This window comes from Perognathus longimembris, chromosome 3 (assembly GCF_023159225.1).
Source record: "Perognathus longimembris pacificus isolate PPM17 chromosome 3, ASM2315922v1, whole genome shotgun sequence".
NCBI classification, from domain to species: domain Eukaryota; kingdom Metazoa; phylum Chordata; class Mammalia; order Rodentia; family Heteromyidae; genus Perognathus; species Perognathus longimembris.
The window spans coordinates 43,092,918-43,112,332 of record NC_063163.1 but is presented as its reverse complement, the minus strand read 5'-3'; the positions used below and the strand labels follow the sequence as shown (position 1 = coordinate 43,112,332).

The window sequence follows — 19,415 nt, the reverse complement described above, 5'->3', positions numbered from 1 at the left end:
TGGCTCAAGTGGTAGAGTGCTAGCCTTGAATAACAGGAAGCCAGGGACAGCGCTTAGGCCCTGAGTTCAAGCCGCAGGACTGGCAAAAAAAAAAACCAAAACCAAAAATAAACAAGAAAACCCCACCCCCCCCCCCCAAAAAAGAGAGAAAAACCTAGTAGAATAGGTAGGTGTGGGGATATATTGTCTGTAATCCCAGCACTTGCAAAGCTGAGACAAGAGATCATGATTTTGAAGCTAGCCAGGGCTACATAACGAATATGAGGACAGCCTAGAATACTCAGCAAAACCTTTTCTCAAGGGCTGGGGATATGGCCTAGTGGCGAGAGAGCTTGCCTTGTATACATGAGGCCCTTGGTTCGATTCCCCAGCACCACATATACAGAAAACAGCCAGAAGTGGCGCTGTGGCTCAAGTGGCAGAGTGCTAGCCTTGAGCAAAAAGGAAGCCAGGGACAGTGCTCAGGCCCTGAGTCCAAGGCCCAGGACTGGCAAAAAAACAAAAACAAAAAAACAACCTTTTCTCAAAAAGACCCACCTAAACTATGAGTATAGGAGTATAGATACTATATGCTATCAAAATTGTTTACCACAGGGCTGGGGATATGGCCTAGTGGCAAGAGTGCCTGCCTCATATACATGAGGCCCTGGGTTCGATTCCCCAGCACCACATATACAGAAAATGGCCAGAAGTGGCGCTGTGGCTCAAGTGGCAGAGTGCTAGCCTTGAGCAAAAAGAAGCCAGGGACAGTGCTCAGGCCCTGAGTCCAAGCCCCAGGACTGGCAAAAAAAAAAAAAAAAAAAAAATTGTTCACCACAGCCAGGATATGGAATCAACCTAGTGGACGAATCAACCTCAGTGGACAAATGCATCAAGAAAATGTGGTATATATACACAATGGAATTCTATGGGTCCATCAGAAAGAACGATATTGCCCCATTCGTAAGGAAATGGAAAACTTGGAAAAAATTACATCAAGTGAAGTAAGCCAGACCTAAAGAAACAGAGGATGTATGGTTCCCTCATTTGTAGTAATTAGAATATGCCTATAAATCTACAAGCAAACAAAGTAGACAGTAAAAGACAAAATTACACCTGGACATGATAAATAGGACTCTAAACATTCACCAGTGAGACCAAAAGAGGATATTCTCAGGAGAGGATCACAAAGGCTCAATAGCTATGTACGTATGATCATATAAAATGATGTTTATCAAAATGAACTCCAAGAAATGGAAACAAGAGGCTTTGTTATTTTACTTTTTTCTCCCTCTGTCACTGTTTTTGATTTCTGTACTTTTTGTCTTGTATGTAAGTTTATCTGTTTGGGGGAGCTCTAGGGGAGCACAGAAATGGTGGGAGAAAGGGTAAACTAATGCAGCAGTGATACTATGTCAAAAATGATCTATACAACTTGGGGGAGCTTGCCACAGCATTAGCACAATGTAGCTGTTTTCTTTTCTTTTCTTTTTAAAAAATTTTTATTGTCAAACTGGTGTACAGAGAGGCTACAGTTTCATATGTTAGGCATTGGATACATGTTTTGTACTGTTTGTTACCTCCTCCCTCATTCCTCCTCCCTCCCTCCCCCCTCCCCCACTCCCTGTTTTCCTTTGCCCCCCATGAGTTGTTCAGTTCATTTACACTAAAGAGTTTTGCAAGTATTGCTTTTGAAATCCTTTTGTCTTTTTACCCCGTGTCTCTCAATTTTGGCATTCCCTTTCAGTTTCCTAGTTCTAATACCAGTATACACGGTTTCCAATGTACTCAGATAAGATGCCGAGATAGTGCAGGTACAACCATAGGAAGGGGATACAAGAGGATCATCAATAATAGAAGCTAATGTAGCTGTTTTCATAAATATTTACTGAAATATATTGGAAAAACATACTGAAAAATCTATTTCAAGAAAATATGATACTTACCACTGGTTTAGCAATATTGGAAAGAAGTGCTTCAAATGCTTTAGTTTCTTCATCTTTTTCTTAAACAATTTTAAAAAATAAAAAAAATAAGGTGAAATGTAATTTCCTTTCCTTCAAATATACCATCTGAAACTTTTCTTTTCTTTTCTCAGCCTGTTGCATAGCTAGGATTACAGGTGTGAGCCACTGGCATCTGACTCATTTTTTTTTTTTTTTTTTGGTGCTGGCCCTAGGGCTTGAACTCAAGGTCTGGCTGCTGTCCCTGAGCTGCTTTTGATCAAGGCTAGTGCTCTATCACGAGTCACAGCTACACTTCCAGCTTTTTTTTTTTTTTTTTTTTTTGGTAGTTTAGTGGAAATAAGAGTCTCACTGAATTTCCTGCCTGGTGGCTTTGAACCTTGATTTTCAGAGCTCAGCCTATGAGTAGCTAGGATTTCGGGCATGAGCTACCCACACCCAGCTGAGACTTTATCTTTTCTACTTTTATCTTAATTTATACACAGTGATGTATATCCCTTAAGTATTCATCTGTTTCACATTCTATTTTACACATGATTGCTTTACACGTAACATCACTTTATGTATCTGTATAGTCAGTTTTGGTTATATGAAGTACATTTTTATTCATACATACTGGTAAATGATTCTCCTTCTGTGGAAAGCTCTCATTGCTAATCTCACATCTTTTAGTAAGTCATCTGAACAAGCTTTCATTACATGCCATAACTAATTCCTCAAGTAGAATTATAACTCATTTGTCCATATTTTATAACCACCACATACACACAAGAAACTTTAGCTCAGCTGGGCACTAGTGGCTCACACCACTGCTTAGCTCAACTCTCCTGCAATAGCAGCATTGAAAAGAATTAAGATGTTTCAAGAACATTTTTGAAAATGCTGTCAATACATAAACCATGAAGCCATTAAAATTTGAGAGGAATGAAAATGATAAGAAATAGGAAGGTAGATAAGGTTAACATGGCTTACATTTTGTTATTTCCCTAAAGGTGAAAGCATTTTAGTTCCAAGTCATAAGCTAGTTACAGTATTTGATAAAACAACATAATAAAATGCAGGTGTCAATTGGTAACTATTATATTACTTGGTGGAACTGGGATTCGAACTTAGGAACTCGACCTTGTTAGGAAGGCATTCTAGCACTTGAGTCACACCCCGCTTTTTTGTTTTATTTTTTTTTAGGCTGAATGGTATTTTTTTGCCTGGGACTGGCCTTGGACTCAAGACTCTTCTACCCATGCTTGGTTGTATAGATGTGCAATTCCTTATTTGGCTTATTGGCTGAGATATGTGTGTGTGTGTGTGTGTGTGTCTGTGTGTGTGTGTGTGTGTGTGTGTGTGTGTCTGTGTCTGTGTAGTAGTTTTTATTAATTTTTTTTTGGCCAAAGTAGGTCTAGAATCCCATCTTCCTGGCCTCCACTTCCTTTTTACTTGGGGAGCTAGTAATCTGACCCAAGATTGTCTATTTAGATAAAGCTACTAAAGGACAGGAAAACTGTGCTATTAGTGTTTATGAAATGGCACACTAGTATTCTTCACAGTCACATTTGATGAACTGTTTTGAAGTTTGCCATAATCTACTTTCAGAAGTTAGAAAGATAATGGAATCAGAGAAACACAAAAGGGGATAAATGCAAAACAAGTGTTCACACCTGTAATCCTAGCTACTCAGGAGGAAGACACCCAGGAAACTGAGGTTCAAAGTGTTAGAAATAGCTCCGGATGTTGGGGTGTAGGAATAAGGACATGAAGCCAACATGGGCAGAAAACTCCAAGAGATTCCATCTCCAAAATAAAAAGCTAAAAGCTGAGCTAAAGGCACGACTTAAGTGGTAGAGTGCCAGCTGAGTAAGTAAGCCAAGCAAGCAAGTGAAGCAAGTGCAAGGCCCTGAGTTTAAACACTGGTACCAGCTGGGGGAGGGGAGTAGGTAGGGGAAGTAAACAGGGGATTTTAAGAAATTAAAAAAAAAAACTTTCAAGAAAGGAGAAAGTAATTCTGTATTAACTATAGAGTATAAGAAAGGACTGGTTAATGACATAGTTATTAATAGGGACTTAGATATACAGAAGTTGTAAGAAATAAAATAGTGAAAAGATAGGATAACTTTAGTGGAGGCTCAGAAATAGAAAAAAATGGAATCTGGATCATTATCTGAGTTTTCCCTTCAAACAAAAATTTCTTTCAAGCAGTAAGATTTACAATTGTCAAAAATTAGCCTAGTAACACTGAATTTTTCTCACATTTCTACATTCTCACATTTCTCACAAATCTACAGTTTATTTAAAACAGGATGAAATGACTGATATTTTTAGTAGGTTAAAGGATGGAAAGAATAAATGAGAAAGGATGAAAAGTTACCTTCTATTTCTATATCAACTTGTGTCCCACATTTCCCTCTCCCTGATTTATTTCTTGCTGATCCTGTGTTTATACCACTGGCATTGTGCCCTTTTATAAGACCATTATGCTCATTTATGGGAGAAGGACATTTTTGGGGTGATGATGGTGGACTGCTCATTTTATCTTTTTGTGTTCCTTGGCGATCTTTTAATTTTTTCTGCAAACGTTCATATGTCTTGCTAGATCTTTCATCTCTAAAGTTGGACCTTCCATGTGTAGAATGGGCATCTAGAAAGAAATAAAACATAAATGTTAAAAAGATCGCTTTTACTAAACATAGAGCTCCCTATGATCCAGCAACCCTACTCTTGGGCATTAAACCAAATGATCACAAACAAGGCCACACCAAATTTACCAGCACAACCATGTTCACTGCAGCATTATTTACCATAGCTAAGATATGGAACCAATCCAGATGTCCCTCAGTAGATGAATAGACCAAGAAAATGTGGTATATATATATACAATGGAATTCTATGCTTCCATCAGAAAGAATGGCATGGGCTCATTTGTAAGGAAATAGAAAGACGGAAAAAATCATATTAGGTGAAGTAAGCAAGACCCAAAGAAACATAGGCTCCATGGTTTCCCTCATTTGTAATAATCAGTATATGTCTAGGATAGCCCTAGCAGAGGACCACAATAGCTCAACAGCTATTTACATATGACCATATAAAATGATGCTAATCAAAATGAACTCCAAGATATGAAAACAAGAGGTGTGTGTTTTGTTTTTGTTTTTTTAATAAACTGTTATTTCTTTATTCTTTCATTTCTACTCTGAACCATAACTGTAAGAAGTGAAAATAGGGCTGGGGATATGGCCTAGTGGCAAGAGCACTTGCCTCGTATACAAGAAGCCCTCGGTTCGATTCCCCAGCACCACATATACAGAAAATGGCCAGAAGTGGCGCTGCGGCTCAAGTGGCAGAGTGCTAGCCTTGAGCAAAAAGAAGCCAGGGACAGTGCTCAGGCCCTGAGTCCAAGGCCCAGGACTGGCAAAAAAAAAAAAAAAGAAGTGAAAATATCAGTACAAAAACTTACATACTCAAATATTCAAAGCAGCACATTTATAGACAAAGGAAAAGCAACCTAACTATCCAACAACCAATAAATGAATACACAAAATATGGCATATTGAAGTTTGATATTACTCATCCATAAAGCGGAATAAAATGCTACCATATAGATGAACCTTAAAACCATTACATTAAACCCAGACACAAAACACAACCTATTACATAAATATCTTAAGAAAAGTCATATATGTAATACATATATTGTATATATTTAAATAAAATAACCCAGAATAAACCCTCAGAAACAAAATAGATTAAATGATGTGGTAAAAGGAAATAGAAGAAAGAGAGGGATATATTGTTGGTAGATATATGTGTTTTTGATATAACTGTGTTTTGTAATTAGGTAGTAACAAACAGTGAATATAGTATATGGTTGAGCATCCCAAGCCCAAAATAACATGTTGTTGAAAATATTATTTTAAAAAATTACCTTCAGTGTATATGTATAATATGTGTATTAAAAAAGTGAATTTTATGCTTAGATTTAGATTCCCATTTTCAAGATATATACACAAACTATGGCACATTTATATATTCCTCTTTTGTATTTGTGCTGGTTCTGAGGGCTTGAACTTAGGATCTGGATGCTGTTCTAGAGCTTTTTTGCCCAAGGCTAACAATCTACTTAAGTCACAACTTTACTTCTGGCTTTTTACTGGTTAACTGGAGATAACAGTCTTATGGACTTTCCTGTCTGAGCTGATTATGAATGGTGATTCTCAGATCTCAGTCTCCTGAGTAGCTAGAATTATAGGCACGAGCCAACAGCAGACTGATTTTGTGACACGTAATATGTTTGTATACACACACACACACATATACACACACACTAGTATGTAGAGAAGAAGTTCAAGCTCAAAATGTTAAGAAATTGGGCTAACATTAGAGATCAGGTTCCATTTTAGGAACCCAACCTAAGTAAAAATGTACATGGAAAAGGAGTGAGGGAAGCAGCTACTGACTATAAAACCAGCATTGTTGGTTACTAGGATCCAGTGGTAGATTCCTTGGCTTATGAACTCAAATTTAATACTACTCTTACCTTCTACCATTGGATAGCTGGTTTAGTTTGTAGATTAATATCCTTCACTTTCCTATGATCCATTGTAAATTATGTCCATGTATTCTAATGCAGTTCCTCTCTACATGACAATAAACTGTTTCTTTCTTTCTTTTTTGTACCAGTACTGAGAATTGAACTTAGGGCCTCTCACTCTCTCTCAGCTTTTTCACTCAAGGCTCCACCACTTCAGTACACCTCTACTTCTAGCTTTTTGCTGATTAATTGAAGGTAAGAGTCTCATTTTATGCCCGTTAGCTTTGAACTGTAATCCACAGATCTCTGCTTCCTGACAATAAGTTTTACAGTATATAATAACTGTAAAATCTAGTCTAATTTTTCGAAACACACTCTAGAAAAGTTACCATTGGCAATAAAACAGAAGAATGAGACTAGTGTGCATCATAAATCATTGCTATTTAAAATGTGTTTGGGTCACTGTGTAAACATTGCCGAGGCTTTGTTAGAAGCCCTAAGTTTAAAAAACAGAGTGTATATGTGTGTGTGTGTGTGTGTGTGTGTGTGTGTGTGTGTATGTATAATGTAAATAATCAATCCACCAGAGGGTTTACTACATAGCAAATTTTTTTTAAAATTTAAATTAAGATGTGATATATGCCCTGGCTGCAGGGCAATAGGGTTATAGCAGAAAGGTAGTAATATGGTGATACTGTTTGAGGGTGGGAGCTAGAACGGATGGGAGAAAAAGGAGAGTGTGAAGAGGGATGTGAATATGATTGAAATACTTCATAGTCAAGTATAAAATAATGAAATTATTAAAAACTTTACAAATCAGGAGGAGAAAGGGGCAGTAAAGAATAATAGAGTGAATATGATCAAAGTACATCATACGCGTGTGTGGAAATATCACAACAAATCTCAGTGGTATACTAATTTTAAAAATTAAAAGGGAAATATAGATAAAACGAAAACACATAGTAGTTCCATGAGAGAAAGGGAAAACCAAAGACAAAAATATTATTCCGGAACTAGTGGTGGTACACACCTGTAAACCAAATTACTGAGGAGCTGGATGCTTGAATGGGAGGAACTGGCAAGTTCAAGGATAGCCTGGCACAGTTATTGTTACTGAGACCCTCTGTCAAAAATTTTAGTTTTGAAAGATTTTGGCTGAAGATATAAATTTGAGACTGTCAGTAAATATGTAGTGTTTATAGCTATGAGAAAGGATAAAATTATTATTTTGTGCTATGTGGCTCATTCTGGTTTCTTTCATTTGGTCACAAAATTTAGCAACTTGTAGTGGCATTTCAGCCTTCAGGGTTTAACTACAGCTTAGTTATTCCTGGCTGAAAATGTTCTCAGAGCTTAACTGTAGAGCATGATCACACTAAATACTGTTGTTGCATGATACACATTTACTTCCTCTCTTTCACTTTTCTGTTTACTTTTGACTTGTTTTAACATAAGGATGAAACACAAAGAATAGTGCTTAAGCAAGAGAAAGTGATTGTGGTATTATTACCATGTAATGTTTCTTTTACATGATAGCAGACAGCAAGGAATATCCAAACTCAAGTTTTATATTCCTTACCTACATCTCCATATACTTGTGAAGACTGATACTGTGGCATGTACTGTGTTGCTATGTCTCCAGCTCCAGTCACTGGTGAGTACATATGGCGTGGTGGAGGGGGCATCATGGTTGGAACAGGAATGAATCCAGGCAGGGGAGGATGTGGGGAACGATGGATGACTGTGTGACCACCAGGGTGAAACTCTGGTGCCTGAGGAACTACAACAACTCTTCGAACACCATTGTCTTCAATAACCTAGAAAACAAATATCAGATTGAAGATCTCTCCTGTAGGTTATAAGCAATTTTTCTCAAATGTTACAGCAGAAATTAGACACCATCAGAAAATTTAAAAACGAACATGGAAAGAACTTATTAAATACATTAGGTACATATGAGTCAGTCTGAACCATTTGTTTGATATTTATATCACTGTAGTGTTTAATTCTTCAAATCCTTACGGATTCTGTAAGTTAATTCTAAATTTTTTCAAGGACCAATCAACATATTAACTATGTAAAGTTCATAACAGTATTGCAAGTAGGACCTTTTTATTATTTCCATGTTTTAGATTGGGAAACTGAAGAACAGAGATGTTGAATAACTTGCCCAGGGTCACATAGGTATTATGCCGGAACCAGTATTTGAACTCAGGCAGTGTGACTCCAGATCCCACTCTACTCTGTGGGCCTAGACTCTACAGGTCCTTGATTGTTTTATGTATTTCACAATGCAAGGAGGATCTTGTTTGGCTAAAAAAAAAAAAGTTGAATCACATACTTAAAAAATGGCTAAGGGTAAGGGTAAGGTGTAAGATATCACAAGAAATGTACTCACTGCCATATTATGTAACTGTACCCCTTTTGCACAACACCTTGTCAACAAAATTTAATTAATAAATAAAAAAATAATAAAAGGGAAAAAAATGGCTAAGGGGCTGGGAATGTGGCTTAGTGGTAGAACGCTTTCATAGCATGCATGAAGCCCTAGGTTCAATTCCTCAGCACCACATATACAGAAAAAGAGCTTTGACCCAAGTGGTAGAGTTCTAGACTTGAGCAAAAAAAAAAAAAAAAAAAAAAAAATGCTCCGGGACAGTGCCCAGGCCCTGAGTTCAAGCCCCAGAACTGGCTAAATAAATAAATAATATATATATGTATATATATATACATACATACACACACATATATAAATGGCTAAAATGGTAAACCATTTTCTGCTATGTATATGTTATCATAATATCTCTTCTCTCCCCCAAATCCACAATGAATGGAGAAAAAAAAAGAAATTTTAAAAAAAGAGAAAAAAGAACCAGACTAAGGCTGAAATAACACAGAACTTCACTACTCCAAGCAATGATTCAAACAGTCAATAATTTTAGAGGCCAGAAACCTCAAAACTGTTCAGTGTCACAAGGCCTAGCTGTTAAGAAACAGCCAAACATTATACATCAAATTTCACATAAATAGGTGAGAAATTTCCTTATGGTAATGATAAAAGTAAAATCAGGTTGAGAAAAGGGAGAAAAAAAATCTTTGTAGTCTATGTTAATATTCCAGAACAGTGATTTTCTAACCACAGGTGCCACCTAATTTCTAACTAGGCAAAGCCTTGTTTTCTCTTTCATGTATTAGAACACAGGAAAAATTCAGAATTGCCAAAAAGGAGGTTGTGTTTATTATCTGATTATTTTACATTGTATATAACTATGCCCTGTCAGACAGTATGTTTCATAATTGCTGTATATATTTGTTTATAGAGTACCTGGAACAGTACCTGGCTTATGGTAGACACTCTAAAAAGTTTTACTTAATGAATATGATCTGTTAATTCTACTACAATGTTGCTCTAGTTCCTGTTAACACCACCTAACTATTACAGTTCTGTGACCTCTCAATTCTTTGCTTTCCCTCCACTTTCAGCAACTTATTTCTACTCCAATTTTATACACTTAAGCAATACAACCATTTCTAATTCTTCATTCAACAAAAATTTATTTTATATGCCCAACTACACCCATATGTACATGTTATCAGGAAGTAAATGATGTCCTTTATCTCCAGCTCTTTAGCACTTCTTCAGCCAAACTGAATCTCCAAGTTTTCCTTCTATTCTCCCAAGACAGCAAAGGCTGAGATCAGATTGGTTGTAAATCTTTGAAAAATATACTGACCTCACTGCTTGGTGTTGACATAAGGCAAAGTGAAATAACAAGTACAGCTAAAGGAGGTAATCTGAAACTTATCCTCAGGATGATATTGGCCTTTCTCCACATTGTGAGGTCTACAATCCCCTCACTGTTAGATGCCCTGTCATTTCCATAACAACACACATTCCATCCATAACAACAACAAAGAAAAACAAGGGAACTTTTGTCATGGCCTTTCAGGAGTCTAACTCAGGTAATTTCAAAACTTTTTATTTTTGATGTCATCAACTTCAACATTAAACTACCAAGTGTTGTTTCTTGTAATGCTATATTCTTTATTTTTTATTTATTTTAAATTTTTTTATTGTAAAGGTGATGTACAGAGGGGTCACAGTTACATAAGCCAAGTGTTACATAAGTCAGGTTGTGATATTAAGGAAATACAACTTAGTACTTTTGACAGTTCCTTGAACTAAAAGCCTTGCTTTCTCATTCATTGCTGGTGTTTGAGCCACGCCTCTAGACTGTTATTTTGTTGGTTAACTGGAGATGGAGTGTTTTACAGCCTTTCTGGACCAAAATGGCTTCTAACCAAAATCGTTCAGATCTCAGCCTCATGAGTAGCTAGGATTACAACAGTGAACCACCAGCATCTGGGTAGCTTAAATTGTAGAGATTTTGTGTGTTCACACTTGCATAGCTGTCACACATTTCTGTCTCTAAGATCCATGTCCATCTTTCATAACCTTCCTTTTTTCATTTAAATGGCAATACTAAAACAATGCTTAAAATAAAAATAGGACAGCTGGGCACTACTGGCTCAAGGCCTGTAATCCTAGTTCCTCAGGAGTCTGAGATCTGAGGGCTGTGGTATGAAGCTAGCCTGAGCAGACAAATCGGAGTCTTATCTCCAAATAACAAGCAAAACAATGTAAGGCATGGATCAAGTAGCAGAATGCCTAACATAATTGAAAAAGCAAAGCAAAGAGTATAGGCCTCAGTTCAAGTCTCAGTGCTGAGGGAAGGAAAAAGCCAAAAGATAGCAGCAATCATGGAGCTTAGCTATAAGTAAATGACATTAGTTTATAGAGTACCAAGTATGTTCTCTAAATAATCTGTCTTTGCGTAAGTATATAACTTGGCATATAAAAAATGAGGCTGCTAGTTATTAGAAAGGATAGTGTTACTTAGAAATAGTTTTAAAAAATATTCCAGTAACTTAAAAAAGGAGGCACAGGTGATAAAGTAACAGTAACAACCTGTTGATAATTTATGAAGCTGGGTCATGGGTACAAAAGGGGCTAATAGTATTCACTCTACTTTTGCATAATTTTGAAAACTTCCATCATAAAGGAGAAACAAAGTATTGCACAGTCATTTATATATCTTAGTAATGTTGGGGAGGATGTAGCTAACTGTCACATATGTTTAATGGGAATGAAATTAATATGAACTGTAATGGAATGGATATTAGCGTATATATCAAGGGCTTTTAAAACTTCAAATCCTTTATAATTTCATTAAAAAATTTACACTAAGTAAATAAAAAATAATAAGATAGGTGCAAATATTCAGTGCACCTTTGAAATTACAAAATAAAAACTGGAAAAGACAAAATATTCACAAAATTTAAGTTATTAAATAAAGAGGTATACTGATACAATTTTTGAAATAGATTTGGTGGTACAGGGTAACAATGTTAAGTAAAAAAATTATGCTTGCTTAATATTTATAGTCTTAGAAAAAAGGCTAAAGGAAAATACAGTAAAATATTTACAAAGAGAATCTTCAGGTTATAATGAATTATTAGTGAACAACTACTATTGAGTAATGCAATTTTCCCCTCTGCTCTTTTCTATGTCTTTCGAGTTTGCTATATCATCTGGATTGCCATTGTCTGAGTAGCTAAGAATAAAGGTATGAGGTGAGCCATCAGTGATCCTTAAATTCTTTTAGTAATTATGAGATTTTTGTCACTGGATTATCCCATGTACTTGAAAATTATAAATTTCTTACCTGATCTTAAATTAAGAACAAGAATACTAAGCACACAAGTCTCATGTAAGTCTTCTAGTAAGATTACTATTCGAGTTTGTTAACGTAAGTCACAACTTACTACACTAAGTGCTATAAAAATGCAAAAATAATAAATAAATAATAAATAAAAATAATAAAAACACTAATCCTCAAGGACCCTAAATTTCCTATGCTATTATAAAAAACATTCCCAAACCGAAAACAAAACAAAAACCTTAACACTCCCCCCCATGCACACAATTATATAATTAGCCAGTATATATTACAATTGAGTGGTATAAATAAGTTATAATAAACGATAATACATGAAAAGGCATACAGAAATGGATATGTGATTGGAAGTAGCAAGAGAACAAGGCAGCAGAAGCAAATTAGGACAGAACTATGTAAGGCCTTAAATGTGAAGAAATCCACACTTTTACAGGATAAGACAACTATAGGCCTTTTATATCTAAAGGAGTGAAAAAAAATCAAATAAGTGCTATAAATATGTTATTTTATTTACTTTCAGTTTGAAGATATAAAAGTTTGGCCTGGATGAGTATTTGATTAATTCAGTATTTGTCAAGTACCTACTATCTGGACAGGCACTGTATTTGGCACTGAGGATAAAAAATGAATAGAATCCTATATAATCTAGCAGAATTAACTCTGACTGCATGCACTACTATACTATTACTCTGTCTTGAAAACTCCAATAATCAAGCCATACTGGTCTCCTTGCTGTTTCCAGGATATGAAATAGGCCCTCAATTTTGGACATTTGCACTGGCAGTTTCTAATCCCAGAATTCCTTTTACCCCAGATAAATGCAGGGTTAACTCCTACCTGCCCTTTAGGACTTGGTTCACATATGACCTTTCAAAAAGGCTAGTTATACCATCTTATTTGAATTCTAACCAGCTCTGTCCTGCCCCCATGTTATTCACTATCTGGTATGTTAATTATCCACTGGTTATACTTTATGTTGGTTTATCTCCACAAGAACATGAGGAGTTAAGTCTTTGCATCTTTTATTCACAGACAGATCCCAAACACTCAAGAGTATTTGACATATATGAGCACCCAATATTTATTTGTGGAAAACTGTTGACTGCTAAACAGAGGAACTGTAAAAATTCATAATCTTCCTACAGGAACCAATTAGCAAGCTGTGGTAAGTTGAGAGATGTGTAATATGCCAGGAGAGAATAAAAACAGCACCAGAAAAGGCTCGGGAAACCTGTTCTTCTAAGAGTTTGTGGTTGAGTAAAATGAGAATAAAAAATAAAAAGAAAAATCTAAAATGATAGGATATTAGAATACCTTACCATTGAAATAATTTGTCTTAATCATTTTATGTCACTGACACTTTTTACAGAATATGGTACACTATACTACTTAATAAGTATTTAACTGAAATATGCTAGAGAAAGGTCTTCAAGTGAACAAAGTTCTGAAAAGGGGTACCAGGGAAGTAGAAAAAAATAGGCATTAAAATTATAAAATTAAGGCATTAAATCAAGAAAATCAAAAACTGATAGTGGTGTCTAATTTTTAGAGGTCAGAAGAAATGAGGCTAGAAAAAAGGCAATCTGGTAAACAGCAGAGAGCAGTTTCAGTAGGGTAATATGAGCTGAATGCAGACTTCAATAAATTAACAGTACCAGTGTGTTAAACAAAAGTAGAGATAGTGAGCAGAAGCTATTCTCCTGAAAAGATAACTAGGTGCTTTCAGACATATCTCCTCATGTGCTATCTTCTCATCTTACAATGAGAGACTAACAGAGTCAAGGAAGTTGATTTGCCTGGCAGTCAGCAAGGGTTTGAAATAAGACACAGATTCAGCTTTTCTGACTCTTCGTTTTAGCAGACTTTCATTTTCCCTACCAGAAAACTTCCTTTTCCCCTCATTCATATACTGGTGCACTTTAAAGAATAAACAAAGAATTTACCACAATATCCCACCTCCCTGGCATAAATAGAGCAAAAAAGACAGTTATTTCCCAAAAGGGATTTGAGGAGAGTACAGACTACATACAAATTCAATAGTGGAAGATACCAAATACCCACACATTTAGTTTAATTCAGTTTGTGTATGTAACTTAGCTGTACTTCATTGTGTGTGTGTGTGTGTGTGTGTGTGTGAACTCGAGGTCTTGTGCTTTTAGTCTGCTTGCTTGCTCATAGGTGGTGCTGGTGCTCTACCACTTAAACCATGTCTCTGATCTGACATTTTGCTGGTTAAATGAGGATGAATGGAATCTTTAGGATTTTTCTACCTGGGCTGGCAGATCAAACCATAATCCTCCTAATTCAGCCTTCAGTGTAGCTAGGATCACAGGTGCCTGCAGCTATATTATTCTATTCTTTATATTCTACTCTCCATATTCTATTCTTCAAGTGAAAGCTTGCTAACATATGAGAAGAGTAAAAGACATAGGATAAGCAGTGGTATGGTTGGTTTGATTCCTCTTCTATTATATGTATTGTTAGTTTGAGGCCAGTTTGGGGCCACAACCCAAAAACAAATCTTCTATTTACCACAATATGCCATACAATTGTTGTCAGTCTCTGAGAGTCCTTGTATGAATAAGAATGGGAGCACTGTCCTGGCTTACTCTTAAGCCAAAGGATCAATTTTAAAAAGTTAAGTTGCACTTTGGCAACTTAAGATATTATTTACATTAGTCACATATTCAGGGAAACAAAACTCGAGAATAATTTTTCTTTTGTAATTCATTGCCAAAAGCCAAAGCCAAATGATGAGTGCTACTAATACTAATAATTTTTCCTCCTTTCCAAATTTGCTAATATTTATGGAAGACAGTACACTGAGCAAAGTTCAGCACTTAATGATATTTTTTTCATCAGAATCCAAGTTAAAAAGAGCAATATTATCACTACTGTGTGCATATGTATGTATGTAATATGCATAAATATATAATTTTTAAAGAAAAATAACAAGAAAAGTACCTGTGGGGCATATCCAGGAGGCACATAAATAGGAGGCACAGAACCATTTGGGGACATCATTGGAACCTGAGCAGGACCTGAATGGGTCATAGAAATGAGGTATTAATCCATGATTGTTTAGCAAGCTACAGTTGAAAACAATTTGAGTATCGCATCCAAGACAAATACTCAGGCCTACAGTGACCAGACAAACAAGAAACTGATGATTGACTTGTTAAAAAAACATTTGCCTGGCAAAGTGCACATATAATCATACTTAGGTTTCTTAATCCTGCAGGGTGATAACAGTCACCCATGGAGCTTTTTAATATCTGAAGTTTAAAACTGTTATTCAGTATTCATTTAATCTTGAATCATTATCCTAAGTGACTTACAATTATGCAAGTAACAAACAGACGCAGGAAAATCAAACTGAACTTTGTATAGAAAAATCAATGGAAATGCAAAAGACCAAAGTTTCAAAATAGAAAGGGCAGGAAGAAGAACAGTTAAGATACTTATAATGTACTTTGTTAGGAATAACAGACTCCTAAGTAATGTTCAAGTCATGATTTTGGTTCCTAAAAACAAGATTATAATATATTTACAAAAAAAAAAACCAAACTGTTTCTTACACTGGAAAATTCTAAAAAAGAAAACTTCAACTTCTCTTGTCCTATATTTCCCTTTCCTTTTATAATGTCATGCTTTCCAAATATATCTTGTTTACCTTCTCTTTCCACCTTTCTGGGAATAAAAATAAGCACTTGCAGGAGGTGTGTTTTATTCTTTCTAGGAACTAAAATCTTACTTGCTTTATCGAACTTTTTAGAAAAGTATATCACTTGAAATCTTTTCTTCCTGTAACTGTAGACTGCTGAGGCCCTTCACCCATATTTTTAATCACTGAGAGAAAAGCTTTTCAAAGAAATTACTATTTCTAAGTAAATACAGTACCAGAGTCAGATAAAGAATGTAATGGGGAAAGGATCTCTTTTATACAGAATTTGATCTGTAAGTGAATATTACCACTGGTAACCTTATACATAATACTTCAGAAAAAGAGAATAAAGAGCATGAAGGATCCCGCAAAGCCAGTTTCTAGCCCTACTAGGAAAGGGGGAGGGGTGGGAGCTCAGTGGGTGAGTTGTGATGGGGGAGGGGAAGAGAGAAAGAAAAAGAAAGAGAAAAAAAAGAGAATAGAATATGTAAGAAAAAGGGAGTGCAAGAGGGGAAATACTAAAGATTGGCAGTGAAAAGGGAAAGAGGAGAGGGAAAAGGAAAAAGAGGAGAAAATCAAAGGGTAGAAAGCCAAAGAGGGGTAAGAGGATAAAGGAGGGATGGGGGGAGCCAAAAGGAAAGGGAAGGAGGAGGCTAGGAGAGGAGGGCGGGACAAGCAGGAAAGGGAAGAAAGAAAGAATGTAGAAGAACTGGAGAAGAGAGAAAAAAGCTAAAGCAGTTAAGAGAAAGTAATGAGGGAGGAGAGTGAATGTAAACTAAACTACCTTGTATAATATCTGGCTATAAAGAGTAATTCCCATCCAAAACAATCATATCTAATGCATGCAGTTGTTTAGAATACTACCGTAATGATGTAATGTTTATACTAACAGGTTTTTTACATATTTTTTTCTTTTCATAATAATTTTGTCTGGTAAGTATTATCATTATCATACCCCATTTTCCAGACATGGAAGCTGAGGCACAAGGAAGTAAAGCTTGCCATAGAGGTAGAACTAGAAAGGATATATTTCAACTACATAAACATTAAAATAGTATATATTATTTGCAGTTGTGATCCAAGGCTTAAGAACTATATTCCAATGTTTTTATGAGAAATTAAGGATGGCTTTGACTCTATTTCCTCAAAACATGAAATAATGCAGGAATGCAATTCCCCCAGTTTAAGCATTATATTATGTATTATGTTAATAAATAACATTTGTGAACTGCTTTATATTACTATGAAGAAAGGCTTCATTCAAAATACACACACACACACACACACACACACACACACACACACACACACACACAGTGCTGGTACTGTGGCTTAAACTCAGGGCCTTGGATTTTTCATTCACAGTTGGCACTCTAGGCCCTCTAGTACTTGAGCCACATTTCCAGCCCCAAACATACTTTTTAACTTCTACATTCCAAACCCAAGACATATTAGAACAGATTTACAACTACACGACAAACAAAACAGTTCTACAGAACAGTTTTGCTTCTGTTAGCTAGCTAATTATCTAAGTGCAGTAAATTTACCTAAGTGCAGTAAACTAACTTTCTAAATTCTAAGAGCTGTGGCTTAGATATTATTTATAAAATATTAAACTTAGTTGAGAAACAGATAAAGACCTTACTGAAAAATTGTTAATACTGATAAAGGAAATTAACACTTGTTGTCAAGTTTAATGTTATGTCAAGTCCTGTTTTTGTATTTATTTAGCCACCAGAATAATTAGTTATTGTGGGTTACATTCATTATTATTATAAAATGACATATTTTGGGGGGTTACCCTCTTTTTACTAAACATATGACTATATAAACACTATGCAGTTATCACATTACTTTTTGCTTTTTTTTTTTTTTTGAGATAGGGTCTCTCTGTAAACAGGCTGGCCTTTGAACTCCAACCTCCAGAATATCTGGCTCACAGACACACACCACCACACTTGCCTTATACTCTACTCTGCTAAAACAGTTTAGTAACACAAAATTTGACTTCAACTTACTTCCACTTCATTCTACCCAGTAAAATTTCTAATTAAGAGGTAGAAATGGTACACAGTTAGAATATGTAAAATATTGGTAAGATATATTCAACACTGAACACATAAACCTCATAATACATAAATCAGTAAATACAAGTACTGAGGTTGAGGAATACAATGTTTACAATATCATTTCTGTTGCCATTAGTGTCTATACAAGCAAATGTTTGATTACCTCAATTGTACCAACAATACTTTTTAATTTAGGAAAGTTTAACGGATTACAAGTGACTTAAATTTTTATGTAGTAAGGGAAACTCTGCCTCAAGGAAGAATCTGTATCTGTTAAGTTTATACTATTAAATGTACACCTGGCAGACGAATAATAGCTACATCTTAACAGCTGGGGATACACCTAACAGCACCCCCACAATGCTTTGAGCATCACATGGGTATTCCAATCACACGGGTATTCACCATTTTAATGGTGTATTTTCTTATGTTTACAACCCACAGAAAAGAAAAACAATTATGTTCATCAAACAACTGCCTTAAATTTGAGATATTCTCCACCCTAATTCTTAAAGAGTGCAGTGACCTAATACTTCAGATATTCCATCTAGTTTACGTTAAGTTGTCCCTTATACATTCATATTTAAGATTTTTTTTCAAAAAAACATGAAAATTACCACTCTGTCCAATCGTTTAAATTCTAAAATGCAATGGGGCTGCTGACGTGCTACACGTCCTCTTTAGAAGCAAGCTTTCACAATGGCTTCCAAGTAATCTGATGCCAATTTTCAGATTTTAGTCTTAAAAAGAATACTGAATAAAGCAAAGCCTCTAGAACAGGATAGTCTGTGTAATGTGAAATCAGTCTAACTCTACAGTTTTTGTTATAACTACACAGCAACAATTTAAAATATTTTTATGGTGATTATACTTGGCATCTATTAAAAACACGCGGCATGGGTTTAACTACAATGCTTTCTAAAAATGTTTTAAAATAAAAGCAAATGTTCAAAAACAGCAAATCTTACCACTCATTTTGTTTTTACAGTAGCAGCAGCGAGCAAGAAAATCCAACAAGGAAACAGCGTAGTACACGTTAACAGCTTTAATTGGAGAACAGTTTCGCTTTTGCTAAGCTGTAGCTGTAAGAGGAAGAGCCTTTGACCGAGTCACGTGACAGTTGCCATGTGATCCAGAGAGCTGGGGAAAGCCAAGCCCAAAGGTTCCGTGCCGTTCCTGACTCAGAAAACACTAAATGGTTTTTACTGCTGCTGTCCCTGAACATGATCGTCTTTCAAACCTTTTTTAAGCGCCAATTTAAAGGCCCATGAAAATATGCTTTAACATATGTATTTTTTTGTAAAGCCATCTTCTTTTGTGTTCATTTATGACACTAATAACACCAATGATACATTGTATTCTAATTTACACATTCTAATTTTCACTTTAAAAGCGTTGAATAAACATATAAATTTAAAAGGTTACTTAGTCCTTTCTCCATGCTCAATCCTTAAAAATTTCCACAAAGGATTGTGTATG

At 35.6% G+C, this 19,415-nt stretch overlaps 1 protein-coding gene across 4 annotated transcripts in view; it reads right to left on the bottom strand.

Annotated features, from left to right (window-relative positions):
* Positions 1-19,415, bottom strand: part of Fndc3a (fibronectin type III domain containing 3A) — a 115,774-nt gene that overhangs the window by 38,316 nt on the left and 58,043 nt on the right. For 3 of the 4 annotated variants that reach the window (XM_048341383.1, XM_048341384.1, XM_048341386.1), the window contains 4 exons: positions 15,168-15,244; positions 8,045-8,282; positions 4,306-4,575; positions 1,926-1,984 (listed from right to left, as the gene is read on the bottom strand). In XM_048341383.1, the coding sequence (XP_048197340.1) occupies positions 1,926-1,984; positions 4,306-4,575; positions 8,045-8,282; positions 15,168-15,244 (644 nt within the window). Of the gene's footprint in view, positions 1-1,925; positions 1,985-4,305; positions 4,576-8,044; positions 8,283-15,167; positions 15,245-18,904; positions 19,090-19,415 lie in introns of those variants that run through there. The other variant, XM_048341385.1, reaches the window with a different exon arrangement.